The sequence below is a fragment of the Enhydra lutris genome, unplaced genomic scaffold (genome assembly GCF_002288905.1).
Source record: "Enhydra lutris kenyoni isolate GAN:26980312 unplaced genomic scaffold, ASM228890v2 scaffoldscaffold47, whole genome shotgun sequence".
Classification (NCBI taxonomy): Eukaryota; Metazoa; Chordata; class Mammalia; order Carnivora; family Mustelidae; genus Enhydra; species Enhydra lutris.
The window spans coordinates 2,048,853-2,066,588 of NW_019154131.1; the positions used below are offsets into that span (position 1 = coordinate 2,048,853).

General features: G+C 42.3%; 1 protein-coding gene across 1 annotated transcript in view; it reads right to left on the reverse strand.

The window, feature by feature from the left end:
• LOC111156624 (glycine decarboxylase) overlaps positions 1 to 17,099 on the reverse strand; it is a 93,532-nt gene extending 76,433 nt beyond the window's left edge. The window contains exons 1-2 of the mRNA XM_022517622.1: positions 16,842 to 17,099; positions 16,220 to 16,298 (exon numbers count right to left, since the gene is read on the reverse strand). Coding sequence (XP_022373330.1) covers positions 16,220 to 16,298; positions 16,842 to 17,099 — 337 coding nt within the window. The remainder of the gene's footprint in view (positions 1 to 16,219; positions 16,299 to 16,841) is intronic.
• Between the last annotated feature and the right edge of the window lie 637 nt (positions 17,100 to 17,736).

Here is a 17,736-nt window from a genome sequence, read left to right on the forward strand (position 1 = left end):
GGGACACCTGGGTGGCTCCGTTGGTTAAGTGTTGGACTCTTGATTTCAGCTCAGGTCATGATCTCAGAGTTGTGAGATTGAGCCCTGTGCTGGGCTCTCCGCTCAGCATAGCATCTGTTTGTCCCTTTCCCTCCCCATCTCTCATTTCCTCCCCACCCCCAACTAAATAAATAAAATATTTTTTAAAACCTCGCCTTTCTCAGGGGAGCCCTCCTATACTGTTGGTGGGAATGTAAGCTGGTGCATCCACTCTGAAAAACGGTATGGAGGTACCTCAAGAAGTTGAAAATAGAGCTACCCTATGACCCAGTGATTGCACTACTGGGTATTTACCCTAAAGATACAAATGCAGTAAACCAAAGGGGCACGAGCACCCCAATGTTTATAGCTGCAATGTCCGCAATAGCCAAACTATGGAGAACCTAGATGTCCATCCACAGATGAATGGATAAAGAAGATGTAGTGTGTATACATATATATACACAAAATGTATATAAAAGTATCAGTTACACACACACACACACACACACACACACACACACAAAGGAATATTATGCAGCCATCAAATAAATGAAACCTTGTCATTTCCAACAACATAGATGGAATTAGGGTATTATGCTAAGTGAAGTAAGTCAGTCAGAGAAAGGTAATTATATGATCTCACTGATATGAGGAACTTGAGAAACAAGACAGAGGACCATAGAGGAAGAGAGGGAAAATGAAACAAGATGAAATCAGAGAGGGAGATAAACCGTAAGGAGTGGAAGATGGTGAGAGGGATGGGGGGCTGGGTGATGTACATTAGGGAGGGTATGTGCTATGGTGAGTGCTGTGGATTGTGTAAGACTAATGATTCACAGACTGTACCCTTGAAACAAATAATACATTATATGTTAAATTTTTTTTAAAGTAAATTCTGCTTTCTCTTAGTAAAATACTGTTTTCCTTTTTAAATTGCCTTATAATACCAATATTGATATTAAGTCTTAAATAACACATGACCTATATTTTTCTCTAAAACTCCTCTACTAACTCTGACATTTTTTCCTTTGTGTCACTTACAGGGCTACTTATAAAAAGCCCTTCACCCAATAGTGTAAAGTAACAGCTGTAATAGAAGATGCAGTTTTAACCAGCATTCCCATTAGGACACTTCGATAATTAAGAAAGAATTATAAAAGTTCTTGGATGCAGGTGAGACCCTATTTGGGGTCATTCATATAGTAACAACAAAATCTGACCTCTGAGCATTACTCTTTGCCAGGAGTCATACCAAATGCTTTTCTTGCACCTTAGGAATCTGAGGCATGTATAGGATCACTTGCCCAAGGCTACATGGCTTTAAATTGAATGGTTACAACCCAGTCTGTCTGACTCCAGATTCTACACTCTCCCCACCAGGCCAGGTACAAACCAGCTTCAGGCATAGCACTTATACTAAAAGATAGTTTCTAGATACAAATGACCTTACATGGTTCTTTTTCTGCCCTTCTGCCTATAGATACATCACTGCAGTAAAAATTTAACTACTTGGGCAAATATCTGGCTCCTCTAAGATCTTCTCAGGATTCAGTCACTTAAATTTTATAATTGTCTGATTTTATTGTTACTATGTCAGAGAAAAATCTATATACAGCAGTCTCTAAAATGGCAAACTAGATAAGAGGATGCTTCACTTTATTTTAATCCTACTGAACTCTGTGACTATTGCTCTCATTAATCCTTCTTTATCCTCAATGAAAACACTTTTACCCTCCATCCCACCCTCCCACTCCACATGCTTTCACAAAAAGTAAATTCACAAGAGATGTGTCATTTTGCCAGACTAGGTTAAGGAAAGAGAAGACAGTTTTCTAGGTATCAGTTTCATGAGTAAATATCATCCAACTGCCTTATGATAGACAATTTTACCTTTTTCCATTGAAAGTTTAGGAAATATAAGTGAAAATTCAATAAACCAATATCTGAGGGGTTATGCAAGTGCAGCATCCTTAGAAGCAGTCATGCAAGAAATCCATTCACTTCCCAAAGCTTTCTTACGAGAGGGTGATTGAGAACCTATTACAAGTTGGGATTGACTAGCAGTGCCTGGTAGGCACACAATTCAGCAAGGCCAGCTTCAATTCAATTGCACAATTCTGTGCAATAAGGACAGGTCCCTGCTCTGTATTATGTCATGAGGAAAAAAAGGTCTACCTCCCAAATGAGAATGGTCTGTGAAGGGCTTTATCTGTCAAATCAAGGGTTTAACCTTTAGGTGGGGGCACCTGGGTGGCTCAGTCATTAAGTCTGCCTTTGCTCAGGTCATGATCCCAGAGTCCAGGGATTGAGTCCCCCATCGGGCTCCCTGCTCGGCGGGAAGCCTGCTTTTCCATTTCCCACTCCCCCTGCTTGTGTTTCCCTCTCTCACTGTGTCTCTTTCTGTCAAATAAATAAATAAATAAATCTTCAAAAAAAAAAAAAAAAAAAGAGTTTAACCTTTAGGAGTAACAGAGTAATGAATAATATCTTTTCTATGTTACAGAAAGATAATTACTGATATGGTGGCTAGGTCAGAGGGGAGACCCTAGAAACATGGAGATATTGTAAGAAACTAGTACATTAGTCCAGAAGGGAGATGGGCAGAAGAGTGCCATGAATTGAACTGTGTTCTCTAAAAAGATATGTTAAAGTCCTAACCCCTGGTGAACATGATATTATTTGGAATTAGGGTTTTAATGATGTAATCAAGTTAAGATGAACTCATGCTATATTTGGGTTGGTCTTAATTCAGTGACTGCTGTCCTTATAAGAAAAGGGAAATTTGGTTGCAGAGCTACACATATGAGGAGAACGCCATGTGAGGACAGAAGCATTATAGGATCAACAAGCCTTGCTTCTCAAGCTTGACTTTTTCTTATTTACCTTCTTTTGGAACAAAGTGAGTTAAATAAATGAGCAGACATCTGTACACCAAGGTAATGGACACTCCTGAGTCATCAAGAGTAGGGTAGGTTCTTGGCCATGCTTCTGAAATGCTTCCCATTTTACTCCAGAGCAAACCCCACAGCCGTGCACATTCTTCTCACTCGTCCATCCAATCTGACAAAAACAGCTTCCTCCTGTAAACAGGCCCAATTCCAGTAACTGTCTTTCTTATGAATGGCTTTGAAACTGACCAGGGGGAAAGAAGACAGAAAGAGAAAGGGAGTGTCCATTAAGAAACACTTGGAAAAAAAAAAAAAAAAAGAAACACTTGGAAACAATGTGTCACTCTCCAAGTTCCTGCCTACAGTTAGTCACTGTGCATTACCGTGCATCCCCAGTCACAAAAGTCCTCCAGTAGTCCTTCAGGAATCCAAGCAATATGTTCTTTTCTTACGGAATAAATGCTTGTTTCTGACCTTGTTTATTCCTCTGCCTCTGAGCATTGCATAATGCCCTGGTTCTAATGTACCAAGAACAGAGTTCAGTCACCTCGGCACCACTCTCTAAGAAACTGCAGGTGGATCTCCATGCTGTTCCTCTTCGCAGAATTCAGAATGAACGCTTTCTCCTTACTAATTCTAAAAGAGACTTTCCAATAGCAACTCCTTTGTCACCAGCACCTAAAATACCAAGCGGGGCTTTGTACTGACCACTACACCAAACAAATACTTCCTAACAGGATCAAGCCAATTAGGTATTAAATACTCCATGCACTATACGCCCAGGTCTTAATTTTCCATGTATGTGAATTTTGACCAGAACTGGAAAAAAATATCATTAGAATAGACAGGCAGGCTGTAATGGTCAATGTTCCTGCTATACTGAAACACACATGTATACACACATTGTTCCCCACCCTTAAGTCATTATCCCTAACACATAACGCTCTGATTACTTTTTGTGTCAATTATATGAAAAAATGTACCCATGCTTTGTTTTTGTTTCTTGGCAATCTTAAAATATTACGTCAAAGTTTCCAAGGAGAGAAAATAAAGGATTCTGCCATTTATATTAAAAAAAAGAATAAATACATATGCATATGCTACATAGTAACAGAATATCTTGGGAATGATTCTCAAGAAACTGATAGGAGGAGACTGAAGGAGTCTTGCTTTTTCCTACATATCTTTCTGTGTTTTTAAATTTTGGACAATATGCCTATGTTATTCAAAAATTAAAAATTCAATTAAAATGTTATGAGAGGAACAAAATCCTCCTTGTGAAATATATGAGTGCGGACACCTTTCAATGGCCGAAGGTCCACAGGGCATTTTCCGGGAAGTCCAGCAGCACCCAGCACAGAACAGCCACTCAACCAATGTCAGAGCCTCCCTCCCACTCTCTGCCCTTCGTGTACTTGGCAAGATACTCAGAAAAGGTCTCCAAGGAAATCATCAGGACTGAAAACCAACACAATCATATTTGAATTTGCCCAGAAAGGCCTTTTTCTGCCAGAGGCTGAAGGGAAAGCTGGGGCCAGAATGTTAGGACAGAGACTGCCTTAGCATATTTTTCTTGCCAACCTGCAGATCCTTGACTTCAAAGCTGCTTAGAAAACCATGGGGTGGGGTCAAGGGTTTCAATCAAGATAAACAGACCATGAATGATAGCCCTTGTCAGGACATTTTCTGATTTTCTGAGTTGAACCTGGAATTTGCATACAAATTCCATCATAATGTGCAGCCTTTCCGTATCATCACCTAATCATTTGCAGCACCCCACTCCTCCCCCATAACCGCCTGACTTAAACTCACTTACCGAATCCATAAATGCTATTCCCTCTTATGTGTTAAATTTCCTCCCCCAACAAAGAACAGTTTCACAAACAAAGTCTGTGAATCACAGAATTTCTCCGTTCCAGAAAGGTAAACCAATCTGTAAGCTCTGTGTCATGTAGAATAAGGACACCGAAACTCTTCAAATTGAACACTCTTTGATACTCACAGAGGGGAACCTGTGACAAGATATGCTTGGGACAGGACCATGCAGGCCTGACTGGGGCTCTGATCGACCTGGCCCTAATCCTGCCAGATTCTTTCCCATCTTATTGCTCAGTTAATTAATATCCCACTGCACCCAGCCCCTCATTACCCCCAGGGGTCAAAGACCTCCAGCGGGCACCTCCAAAGCCAAAAGGAGCTGAGGCAGGTCCAACCTGTGTTTGTGATGGCTCCTTGGCCCCTCGTCTCCATAGGAGTGGGCAGTCCCTACAGCCCTTCCCATTCACCCAAAATACAGGTTCAAGATCTTAATACTAACTGTAAGAAGATGAGAACATCCCACAGTGGGGAAGTGGGGACAAGAGGCACCATGTCTGTCACTTTCTCCTTGGTCTTGGGTCACACTACTTTCTGTGGGAGGCCTCCTCTACCACCTCTCTTCATTTAATATACGAACATTTTTAAAAGAAATTTACAGAGAAACTGCAATTCACATCTATCTGGTATACCTGTTTACCTATATAATCAGGCCAAATGGTGAGTTTGAAATGAGAATCAGGGTGGAAGTCCTGGAGTATTTGTTTTTCCTCTTTGCTGCCCTGTGGGGACATTGTTATAGCCAGCAGAGCAAAAACAAGAAGGGAAGGATACGTTCTAGGAGTCCAACTCAAACAATCTAACATGCTTGCAAGAAAGATAATTTTTTATAGACCAAAGAAATAGGCATAACTAGGAAGTTATAGTTCAACCCAGAATCTCACCCACCAAATTATAATCTCTTTGTGAGCAGGGGCATAGCAGGTTGCTAGGCACATAGCAGGTGCTCAGAAAATACAGATGAATCAAGGCATTGCAATGAAAACTTGCCTAAATTCCCACATATAGCTAGCTCAAATATTCACCATAATCACCCATCACAAAATCTCATGATGACAAAGCAATGCACAAACTGTTTTCACTTTTGGTTCAACTGCATCCCTAAAAGTATGGGCTTCAGAGAAACATTTATGGATGGAAAACCACAGCTATTAAGTTCTGTGAAACAACACTGTGTATTAATTAATGCAATTAATTTCAGAAACTTAGAAATTGTATTTCCTCATTGTTTAATCAGTATGTTGATAATGTGGGCATTGCAAAAATACCTTTTTTTTTTTTTTTGTAAAAATACCAGGTTTCTTACTACTTGGATGCTCACAATAGCTATTCTGAACCTTAACCCACTTTTCTTTAACATTCAGTCTCATGCTTTCCATCTCTCACTCAAATCATCAGACAGGCAACCCTTCAACTCTTCTTACTTCAGAGTGTCCTCACATCCGCAGGTGGACTTTATTCCTTCTTCTAAGAAAAAAGTCCAGAATATGCCAGTGGGGTCCACAACCCCTGGCTGAAAATTTATCCTCCAGCCTCTTTAATTACTTCACTTCAGACAGCTCTGCCTCCTTTTACATGCTCTGTTTCCCAACATCCTGACTTCTATTTTGCTCCTTATATTCCATCCCCAGGGCATCTCACTCCCCATGAATTTGTTTAGAATACTCACTAAATCTGGAACCCCATTTCTCATCTCTATTTTGAGTTCTAGATGCATTATTTCCAACTATTGCTTCAACATTTCCAAATGCATGTTCCATGAATACCTCAAACAATTCTGCTCAAACATTCATGATTTCTCCTTCCTCCAGGACCCCCTGCTTCTCAGTTCCCTGTTGATGACATTACCATCATCTCCAGACACTCAGCCTAGAAACTAACAGCCCACCTGTTGCCCCTCTGGATCAACACCATGTTTATAATAAAACCATAATCCCCATAGGCTGCTCACAGCCAGTTACTAAGAACATCAAGAGAACTAATGCAGACCCATTCTTGCAAGACGTGGGTGACTTTGGCTCAAGGACTCCCATTTGGACCAGTCAAAACTTTCTTAGATCTGTGCTTGCAGCCCAAGATTTTCCTAGCCATTCCTCCCCTTCTATCTCTCTCCCTTTCCACCAGGGTCAGAACTCCAAGGCAGTCTAAAGACCCCCTGCCTTCTCCTGTTTCCACTTCCAATAAATTTCTTGCATATCTAATGTCATCCTGGTGAGTACATTTTGGTGGACCCGAACTAATGCACATTTCAAGTATCATCTCTAAACTCTCCAACAATCTCCCAGCTCCTTCCATATCTTAGTTATTATAAATAATGCTACAATAAACATGGGGTGCATGTATCTTTTTGAATTAGTGTTTTCATTTTCTTTGGTTAAATACCCAGTAGTGGAATTACTGAATCATACGGTATCTCTTTTTTAACTTTTTTTGGAACCTCCATACTGTTTTCCACAGTGGCTGTACCAATTTACATTCCCACCGACAAGGGACAAGTGATCCTTTTTCTACATCTTTGCCAATATTTGTTATTTCTTGTTTTTATTTTAGCCATTTCAATGGGTATAAAGTGGTATCTCATTGTGGTTTTGATTTGTACTTCCCTGATGATTAGTGATGTTGAATATCTTTTCATGTGTCCATTAGCCATTGCATATCTTCTTTGGAAAAATATCTATTCATGTCCTCTGCCAATTTTTAAATCAGATTGTTTTTTTAGTGTTGAGTTGCATAAGTTCTTTATGTATTTTGGGTATATTATGCTAAGTGAAAGTCAGACTGAGAAAGACAGACTCCATATGACTCCACTCATAGGTGGAATCTAAAAAAACAAACAAAAAATAAAATCAGAACTATAAATATAGGGAATTTGATTGATCATTGCCAGAAGGGAGGAAGGATGGGGAAATGGGCAAGATGGGTGAAGGGGAGTGGGAAATACAGGCTTCCAGTTGTGGAATGAATAAGCCATGAGAATAAAAGGCACAGCACAAGGAAAACAGTCAATGATATAATAAGAGCATTCTATGGTGACAGATGGTAGCTACCCTTGTGGTCAGCACAGAAAAGGCATAAACTTGTCAAATCACCATATTGTACATCTGAAACTAATGTAACATTGTGTTCCAACTATATTCAAGCATAAAAATTTTTTTTAAGTGAAAGTTAATTCCCTTTCCTTTGAATTCAGGCTGGACTTAATGAGTCATTCTAATCAATAGAAAGTGGTGTTAAGTGATGCTAAAAAAATTCCACAGGTAGGTCATAAAAAGGGTAGCTTCTGCTGGCTTTCTTTCCCTCTCTTGAATCACTGGCTCTGGGGGAATCCAGCTGCAGCTGAAGGAGAGACCCAGGTGAGGAGGCACTAAGACCTCCCCCAACAGCTATTGTGAGTGAGCCACCTTGAAGTGGCTCCTCCAGGCCCAGATGAGCATCCACCAATGTGACCACAATATTACAAAAGACTCTGAGCCAGAACCATCCCACTTGGCTGCTCCTGGATTCCTGACCCACAGAAACGGTGAGGATTATAAATGTTCATGGTTGTTTTAAGTCACAGAATTTTGCAGTTAATTTCTAATAGATAAAATAGCTTCCTCCCCCGCCAGAAAAGTCAGTTTTTAAATTAATATTAAAGAAGTAATTTCATTTATATAAAATGTATTTGATGATACTGGATAAATTCCATGATCCTTTGGAATCAAGATGGAGAGGGAAAAAGTTGTTTTTACATTTTATGTTCTTTGTCCCCATCACAGGACCTATTTTATTTGTTCACTATGTTTCTATGTTTGTATCCTTTATATGTCAAAAAAGAAGGAAGTCTAAAACATTTTATTATTTCTTAAAGATTTAAAATCTTAAAGATTTATTTACTTATTTGAAAGAAAGACACACACAGAGAGAGAGAGAGACAGTAAGAGCAAAAAGAGAAGGAGAGAAAATCTCAAGCAGACTCCACACCAAGCACAGAGCCCAACATGGGACTCAATTTACAACCCTGAGATCATGACCTCAGCTAAAATAAAGAGTCAGACACTTAACTGACTGAGACACCCCAAAATATTTTAATGCTAAAAATGATAACTTATAAAGACTGAGATACTAAGTTTGAATTCTAACTTTAAAAAGAAGGGAAAAAATGATTATTTTAGGGTGCAATCTTTTTTTTTTTTTTAAGATTTTATTTATTTGACAGAGAGAGAGAGAGCGATCACAAGTAGGCAGAGAGGCAGGCAGAGAGAAGGAGAAGCAGGCTCCCCACTGAGCAGAGAGCCCGAGGCGGGGCTCGGACCCAGGACCCTGGGATCATGACCTGAGCCAAAGGCAGAAGCTTTAACCCACTGAGCCACCCAGGCACCCCAAGGGTGCATCTTTTAAGACTATTGTTTTCTTTTCTCCACTTCTATAGGGATATGCCTCCACCATTTAACTGAAATATCACTGTGGTATAGTAAAAAATATATTTAAAAATATACTAGGGGCACCTGGGTGGCTCAGTGGATTGAGCCTCTGCCTTCGGCTCGGTCGTGATCCCAGGGTCCTGGGATCGAGCCCCGCATGGGGCTCTCTGCTCAGCGGGGAGCCTGCTTCCCCCCTCTCTCTCTGCCTGCCTCTCTGCCTACTTGTGATCTCTGTCTGTCAAATAAATAGATAAAATCTTAAAAAAAAAAATACTATATATATATATATATATATATATATATGGTCTTTGGAATTTGAACAGTAGTATTCTTTTGTTATTCATAAGAAGCCCTTTGATGGATGCACTGTTTCTCTCTCTTTCAAATAAATAATTTTTTTAAAGCCCTTCTGATCACACCTGATCTTATGCTAATGAAGTGATTTAGAGTGGTGCCCTACATAACCTCAGGATGGGGCTGGCTAGAAAGACCAAGAAAAACCTACATTAGTAGAGGGTTGGAACTTTGTTGGCCTCACACCACAGACCTCTGGGAAGGACACAGGTTGGGGATGGGAAAATACATTACGCTCTATAAAAACTCTTGAACAACAAGATTTGATGACCTTCTGGGATGACTAATGCATCCGTATGCAAGGAGGGTGGTGAACCCCAAGTCCCACAAGGAAAGAAGCTCCTGTGCTCAAAACCCTTATGGGCCTCACCGTATATACCTCTTCATCTGGTGATTCATCTGTATCTTTTATAACATCCTTTAAAATAAACTGACAAACATGGAAATGTTTCTGAGCTCTGTGAGCTGCTCTAGCAAATTAATCAGACTCAAGGGGGGGTTGTGGAAACCTCGAAAATATAGCTTGTCAGTCAGAAGTACAGGTGGACTTGGGATTGGCATCTAAAGAAGGGACAGTTTCATGGAACCAAGCCCTTACCCCGTAGGATCTGATGCTATCTCCAGGTAGATAGTGTCAGAATTGAGTTAAATTTATAGAACACCTGGTTGAAGAATTGCTTTGTTGATTGAACTGAACATACACCAGAATCCCAAAATGACAGTGTAAGTATTCTGATAAGATTCCATCAATGACAAGATTCCAACAATACTAAAATACTTCCCTAATTGTGCTTATCATGTTGCATTTGTCTTTTCTTCTTCTGTGAAGATACCTTTATTTCTTTGCATTTTTTTCCTTATATATACACCACAGAAACAGTCAATGTAAAGATAATTGCTTTTGCTTCTAACTCTTTACGTTGTTTCAGAATCCCTATTTCTCTCCCAACTTCACATTTCTGAGCACTCAGCATTTTATCCATAGTTCTTACAGCACCTGGGACTTTTTAACTTTCTGACATAAGCTTCTTGAGGATGGTGATTACCTTTATTCACCTATTTTTCCTCACAGTGCTTTGCACATACTAGATGGTCAATGAACATTTAGCAATTCAGGCAATAGACCAACTGTCCAAGATATCACTCAGATTAGCAGCTGTCTGCCTAAAAAGAATTAATGACAAAAATCTAAGGACAAGACAGATTCTATTGTGAGACTGAATACACAAACAGACAACGGCTAGACCATATTATTACCATGTAACTTTCACCCACAACCTGCACCAACCTGCTCAAGAAACCAACACTTTTTCTAAAACACCAGAAGCCAGCCTGCTTAAGCTACACTTGCAGTACGCCAAATTGCTATCTTCAGTGACAATCCAGCACAATAACTTATATAGTAGTTGGACCAAAATTATTGGCCAGGACTTGATTAATAATTGACAGCTTGCTGAAGTTTGGTCTTGGCTTCCAATACAGGACCAATCATACAAAGCCAAATATGCATCCTTTTTAAAAAAAAAAGATTTTATTTATTTATTTGACAGATAGAGAGAGATCACAAGTAGGCAGAGAGGCAGGCGGGGCAGCAGGGTGAGGAGAGCAGGCTCCCTGCTGAGCATAGAACCCGATATGGGACTTGATCCTAGGACCCTGAGATCATGACCTGAGCAGAAGGCAGAGGCTTAACCCACTATGCCACCCAGGCGCCCCCAAATATGCATCCTTAACCAATCACACAGGATCCCCTGTTTCTACTTACCCCCCCAACATCTTCTGCATGCCAATAGCCCTTGACATGGGCATTTCTGAAGTCCTTCCTTTATTTCACTATAAGGCTTTCTCATTCCTCTGCCAAAACAAAAGTCTGACTCCCTTCATACAATAAGTTCAGAATAAATAGTCTTAACTTTTCTCATTTGGTTGGTTTTCATTTATTTTCATATGTAAGGAAAACATATAAGGAAAATCCAATGGTATTATCCTAAAGACAAAATAATTCATGTTAAGCCAGAAACCTGGTCAGGAATAAGCCAAGGGAGAGCATTGTAACAAACTTAGAAGAATCTACACGCAAAACCCAATGATAGATATCATTCAGCTGAAAGACACCTGACATCCACAGTCTGGGGAACAGCTGTTTTGTTTAGGTGTACTTGGGGTCATTGCAGGAGAATGCCCAACCCAACTCACGTGACACAGTCACCACCTGCAGCTACATTACACAACATCCCCTTTATTAACCATTTATTAAACACCACTCTAAACGATGTGGCTTAGAACATTAAGTTCCCACAAGTTCATCAGAAGTCTCATTGTGACAGCTCAGCGGCTTGGTTCTGGCTGAATAATTTGAACATTAGAGGAGTTCGTTTCTCCTCTCTCTTCCTAAGCATTCTCACAATAAGCAATGTGCAATTCTGTGTAAACTTTAAACCCTGCAGCTTCTGTGAAGTTATGAGCTAATTCAATCTGCTTAGTTTGAGATGACTTCACTGAAAATACTACACAGTAAGGCAAACCATAGCTTAAAAGTGACTGGGTTGGTTCATAAAGTACTTTTAAATTTGGTAGTAATTACAAAATATATAGTTATTGTAGAAAATCTAGGAAAAGGTAATAAAAAGGAAAGCTAAAATCATGCAACATGGCCCATCCAGGAAAATAAATGCTCCCGTTGGTAACTCTTTTTTCTTTCTTATTGTGTGTATGTGGGTGAGAGAGGGTGGATTCACTTGAACAGGATAACAGGATTTTGAATCAAGTAGCTTTCCTTATTTCTTTGAAGCATGATTTGCTGAGAAGACAACTTATAAGGTATTCTTTCAAAGCACTTAAATGTCCTAGGGGAGGGGAGCATCTTCATGATAGATGAATCATCTGTACTTTCTTGATTCTGTCACATCACGTCCTGTACATAATGATCCCTCTACCTGCAGCAGCTTCCGCCATCCTTTCCCAGCAGAGCATCATTATTCATCCTTCAATACCCAACCCTAGTTCTGCACCTGTGACCCCTTCCCTCTCCCTGCTTGTGGCTGGCTGTTCCCACATCTGTGCTCTCTGCATGCCACTGCATTTCCAACAGAGCAGCTGGTAAATGGCAGAGGGAATCTGGTATAACTGGATTTGTGCATAACTGTAAGGTTGCACTAAGGACTAAATTAACACATGAAAAGGCACGCTTGGGGTGCCTAGTGGCTCAGTGGGTTAAAGCCTCTGCCTTCGGCTCAGGTCACGATCCCAGGGTCCTGTGATCGAGCCCTGCATCGGGCTCTCTGCTCAGCAAGGAGCCTGCTTCTTCCTCTCTCTCTGCCTACTTGTGATCTCTGTCTGTCAAATAAATAAATAAAATCTTAAAAAAAAAAAAAAGAAGGCACGCTTAAAAGTGCCCAGTACAGGGTAAGCACTACATAAATGTTTGAGATTATTGAATTATGTGTAAGAACTAACCCAAGTATCTCCATGGTACTTACAGCTCTCAGTCTTCTTTTTACTCAGCAATGAGGGCATTTAAGACTCATGTAAAAACTAGCTCTTACTAGTTTCCTGTGTATACAGTGAACAAATATTAGGTCCAGAATTCCTCTCTAACTACAACAGAACACAGGCATTCAACATTAAACCATTTGGATAATGCTGCTCTGCTACAGAAATACTACTACTAGAAGTTATATGGACCAATTTGTTCTCCCCATGTGGAGAACATTCATTAACCATGACACGTGCACACTTTGGTAAAACACTGATGCCTTTCTGACACCTTCTGTGCTTGCCCCAACCAGACCTCACTCTTCCAAGAAGCAAGCCTTGTTGGACAGCCAGTCTACTTCAAGGCAAGGAAGTGGCAAGGTTGGTAGCAGGGAGACCTCCTGACTGTGCAATATTTTCTCTAAGGCACCTCAGAATAACCAGAGGGACCCAGCCCCAAAACTCACAGAAGCCACTAGGTTTAAAGTTTATAAGTAAGCTGCGTTATTACTTATCACGAGCATGGTTCCAATGAGAAAGGAAAAATGGAATCCCCCGAAGTTCACATTATTCAGCTGGAAATGAGTAGATGAACTTTTTTTTTTAGACAGACAATTTTGACAAGTTTCTTAGGCTCTAATGCTCTTAAAGAACATCTATTTTAGAGCAGACTGTAAAAAGGGCTGACCTAAACATTTTCTGACTTTGAAAGTCTCAGAAAGGCATTACCTACAGCTTGCTTTAAAAATATACAATTTGGAGGGGCACCTGGGTGGCTCAGTGGGTTAAGCCTCTGCCTTCGGCTTGGGTCATGATGTCAGGATCCTGGGATGGAGTGCTGCGTCGGACTCTCTGCTCAGCGGAGAGCCTGCTTCCCCCTCTCCCTCTCTGCCTGCCTCTCTGCCTAGTTGTGATCTCTGTCAAATAAATAAATTTTTAAAAATCTTATATATATATATACAATTTGGGGGGTGCCTGGGTGGCTCAGTGGGTTAAGCATCTGGCTTTTAATTTCAGTTCAGGTCAGGAAATCAGCATTGTGGGATCAAGCCCCAAGTTGGGCTCCCCACTCAGTCGGCTTGAGTTTCTCTCCCTCTGCCCCTCTCCCTGCTCACTCACTCTCTCTCAAAAATAAATAAATAAATAAATCTAATGTATATATATGTAAAACTCTTGAGGCACTTGGGTGGTGTAGTGGTTAAGCAACCAACTCTTGGTTTCAGCTCAGGTTGTGATCTCAGAGTCCTGATCTCAGGATGGTGACCTCAGGGTTGTCAGACCAAGCCCTATGTTAAGAAGTCTGCTTGAGTTTCTCTCTCTCTCTCTCTCTTCCTTTGCCCCTCCCTCCCTAAAATAAATAAATCTTAAAAAAAAAAACATATATAACTCTTCACTTTTTAAACGTCCAGTAAATCAGTATTATTATTTCCTAAAATTGAAACAGATAAAGCTTCCAGCTATCCCTAGGTCTCAATCAGTTCAACTGAACAAAATGTGCAGATTTTCTTTGAAAGGCAAGATCCCTATGGTCAGGAGAAATGGTTCAGATTTGAAATCAACCAGAGAAGCAGTCCTCATCATAGCTTGAGTTATATTAGACCGCTGGAGCTGGACTGGCTTCATACCTCAAGTTGTTGGGTTTTTGCCCCTTTTTTTGGAGGTGGGAAGGGGCAGAGGGAGAGAGAATCTTAAGCAGAGTCCACACTCAGCTCAGGACCCTGACTCAGGGCTTGATCACAAAGGCCCTGAGATCGTGACCTGAGTGGAAATCAAAAGTCAGACACTTAACTCACTGAGCCACCCAGGCACCCCTCAAGTTGTCTATTTTAAAACAAAATAAAGTTTGGGCCACTTGAATGGCTGAGTCAGTTAAGCGACTTCTCTTGATTTCCACTCAAGTCATGATCTCAGGGTTGTGGGATCCAACCCCCAGCTGGGTTCTACACTCAGAGCAGAGTCTGCCTGTCCCTCTCCCTCTGCTCCTCTCCTGGATTGCGCGCAAAGCCCCCTCTCCCTCTTAAATAAACAAATAAATAAAATCTTTTAAAAAATGAAGTCTGCCATCTATATATCCTTTCTGTCCTAAAACCTAAAACAAAACAAAGTACCCTCTCTTCACCTGACTTCAACAAAAGTATAAGAGACAGCATCTCTATGATTCACAACCAGATAACCCCCAAGAGAATTCTTTCCTGTTCAGAGAGAGGAAGAGTGCTCTTCAGCTCTGCCTAACTAATCCTTTGACATTGAACTCATGCCTAAGTCCATGAAAGTCAAGTGCTCACATAAAAATAATGGGTGACTGGATGGCTCAGTTGGTTAAGCGACTGTCTTCAGCTCAGGTCATGATCCTCAAGTCCCAGGATGAGTCTCCCATAAAACTCCCTGCTCTGCAGGGAGTCTGCTTCTCCCTCTGGCCCTCCCCCACTTTCATGCCTGCGCTCTCTCTCTCTCTCTCAATCTCGCTCTCACTCTCTCATTTTCTCGCTCTCAAGCAGTAAATAAAATCTTTAAATAATACCTCTGAAAGTTAGTCTTCAGATTATTAGAGATTTAAATGTATAACAAAGTTCTAATTCTATGAGTAAACTAAGCTTTTTAAACCAAGCACAAATATTATTTGCATGTTTCTTTACAAAAATCATTTTACCTTGAAGAGTACTGCTGCCTTACACTAAGCATAAATAATGAAACTAGACCTGAGATAAGTAAACAATGTGAAACTGCAGTCCTATAAAGAAAATTGGGCTAGGAGGACGGTTTGCATCTCCTCCCGTTTTTGCCACTTCCATAGCTGTATGATATTTGCAATTCCTTTTTCCCTTCACAGTATCCTGACTTGCACAGAGGTGATGACACTTCTTAACCCAAAGGATATGAGAACCGTGGCGCTGGATGGTTGCCTGGGAAGTGGGGAGTCCTGCATAGGCCTTTGGGCACTGCCTTCCCATGGGAAGTTTGCCGGCGCCTAGATAAAAACCTAGAAAGGCGAGCCATGTACTCCAACCTAGGGTACAGAACTGACTGCTCCAGGAACTAAATATTCCACCGTCTCCTGCCCATCAAGGTACCTGCCGCTGTTTTATTTTAATAAACATATTCCCAGTCCTGGGCAATCCTAACCCAGAGCTGTATTTTCAGAGACCATAGAAGACAAATAGGTCAGAGCAAGCGGAGTCTAAGCGAGTCCTCCCGGCAACTTACAAACGGGGTCTTCCATTTTCAAGGGTCTTTTCAAGCGGATGCTGGCGGGGACCGTCTTCTCAATCAGTTCATCAATGCTCTAAAATTAAAACATTAAGTCCATAAACACTAAAGGGAGAGGAAAGTGCTTTGGGAGTTAAAAAGAATCACCTCTGTGTTTTGCATCTACAAAGGCTTGTGGGAACCTCATTTAAATCGCCTAATTACGGTTTCTTTTTTTAATAGAAAAGAACAACTGAGCAAACCAGAAATCACTTGGAGGAAAGCAAATGAATTCGGTTAGTGATTCGACCACTCCAGGTTTGATTTCAGCCAGCAACCGGAGATAATAGGATAAACCAGGCGGTCCTCCTTTTGCAAAGTTAGGGTTCATCAGGAGGGCGAGTTGGGTTGAAAAACGTAAGGTTCTGAGGCGCGAAGAGCGGGTGGAGAAAGTAAATGGGTGAGAGAAGGCTGGGGCACAGGAACCGAACTCGCGGGCTCGCTTCCATGCTAGGGCCCCAGAGCCGGGAGCCCGTCCCACGCGGAGCAAAGCAGAGCTCCGGGCGGGGGCCGAGAGGCCCCGCCGTCAGAAACCGAGCAGGATGGGAGGAGGCCCTAGAAGGCCGGGTGGGGTCCTTACCGCCAGCCCCAGGGCCTGTAGCATCTCCCTCTGGTCTTTGTCCCCAGGGCCGATGTGCCTCCGAGCGAAGTCGTCGTGTCTGGGCAGGAGGCGCTCGAGGAGGCGCGAGTCCCCAGCCCTGCTGCTATCCCCGCCGCAGCTGCTGCTGCTGTCACGGCCCCGCGGCACCCAGAGCAGTCCCTTGCCTCCAGCCAGGCGGCGGCCGCCCCCGACTCCACAGCCCAAACGCAGCCCCCAGGCCCTGGCGCATGTCTGCATGGTCGCGGCCACAGTCCCCTGCCCCGGCCCGCGAGGGTCAGCCGCGCTGTCGGCCTCTTCTGGTCGCAGCCAGGTGGCTGCTGCCTTCTGCCTGGAGCCTCTTCTCGTGGGCCACCGGCTGAAGAGACGGATGCGCGCTCGTGGGCAGTGAATGGACGCAGCGCTCAGCCTGAACACGCGCACAAAGTTGTTGCTCCACGCGAGGCACCTGCTCCGCACACTTTAAGCGTTGCCCTGCAGGCGGGCGGTGGGATGGGGCAGGAAAGGCTCTGCCAATGGGAGTGGACAGAGGGGCAGGGGCGGGACACAAGCCGCCCCGCCCCCTCCCCTACTCCCTACTCTGGCCCTCACAAGTCTTGCTCCTGGCCCAGAGCCTGCCATCCTCAGTCACTCTTACTCCATCTCTGGCTCACGCGAACACTAGGGCGATCTATGCGCTTGGGGTTAAGGTCTGGGACCGCACTGGCGCGGGATCCGGCTGCACAGCTGCGGGCGAAGCGCTTGGGGAACTCAGCTGAGATGAAAGATGATTCTGATAGAGAAGTCAGGCTCAAATAATTAGTTTCCATTAATTAATTTTAGGGTCTCGTTCCTGGCTATATTTCATGGAAACCCATATGGGCAGATGAAAGTTTTT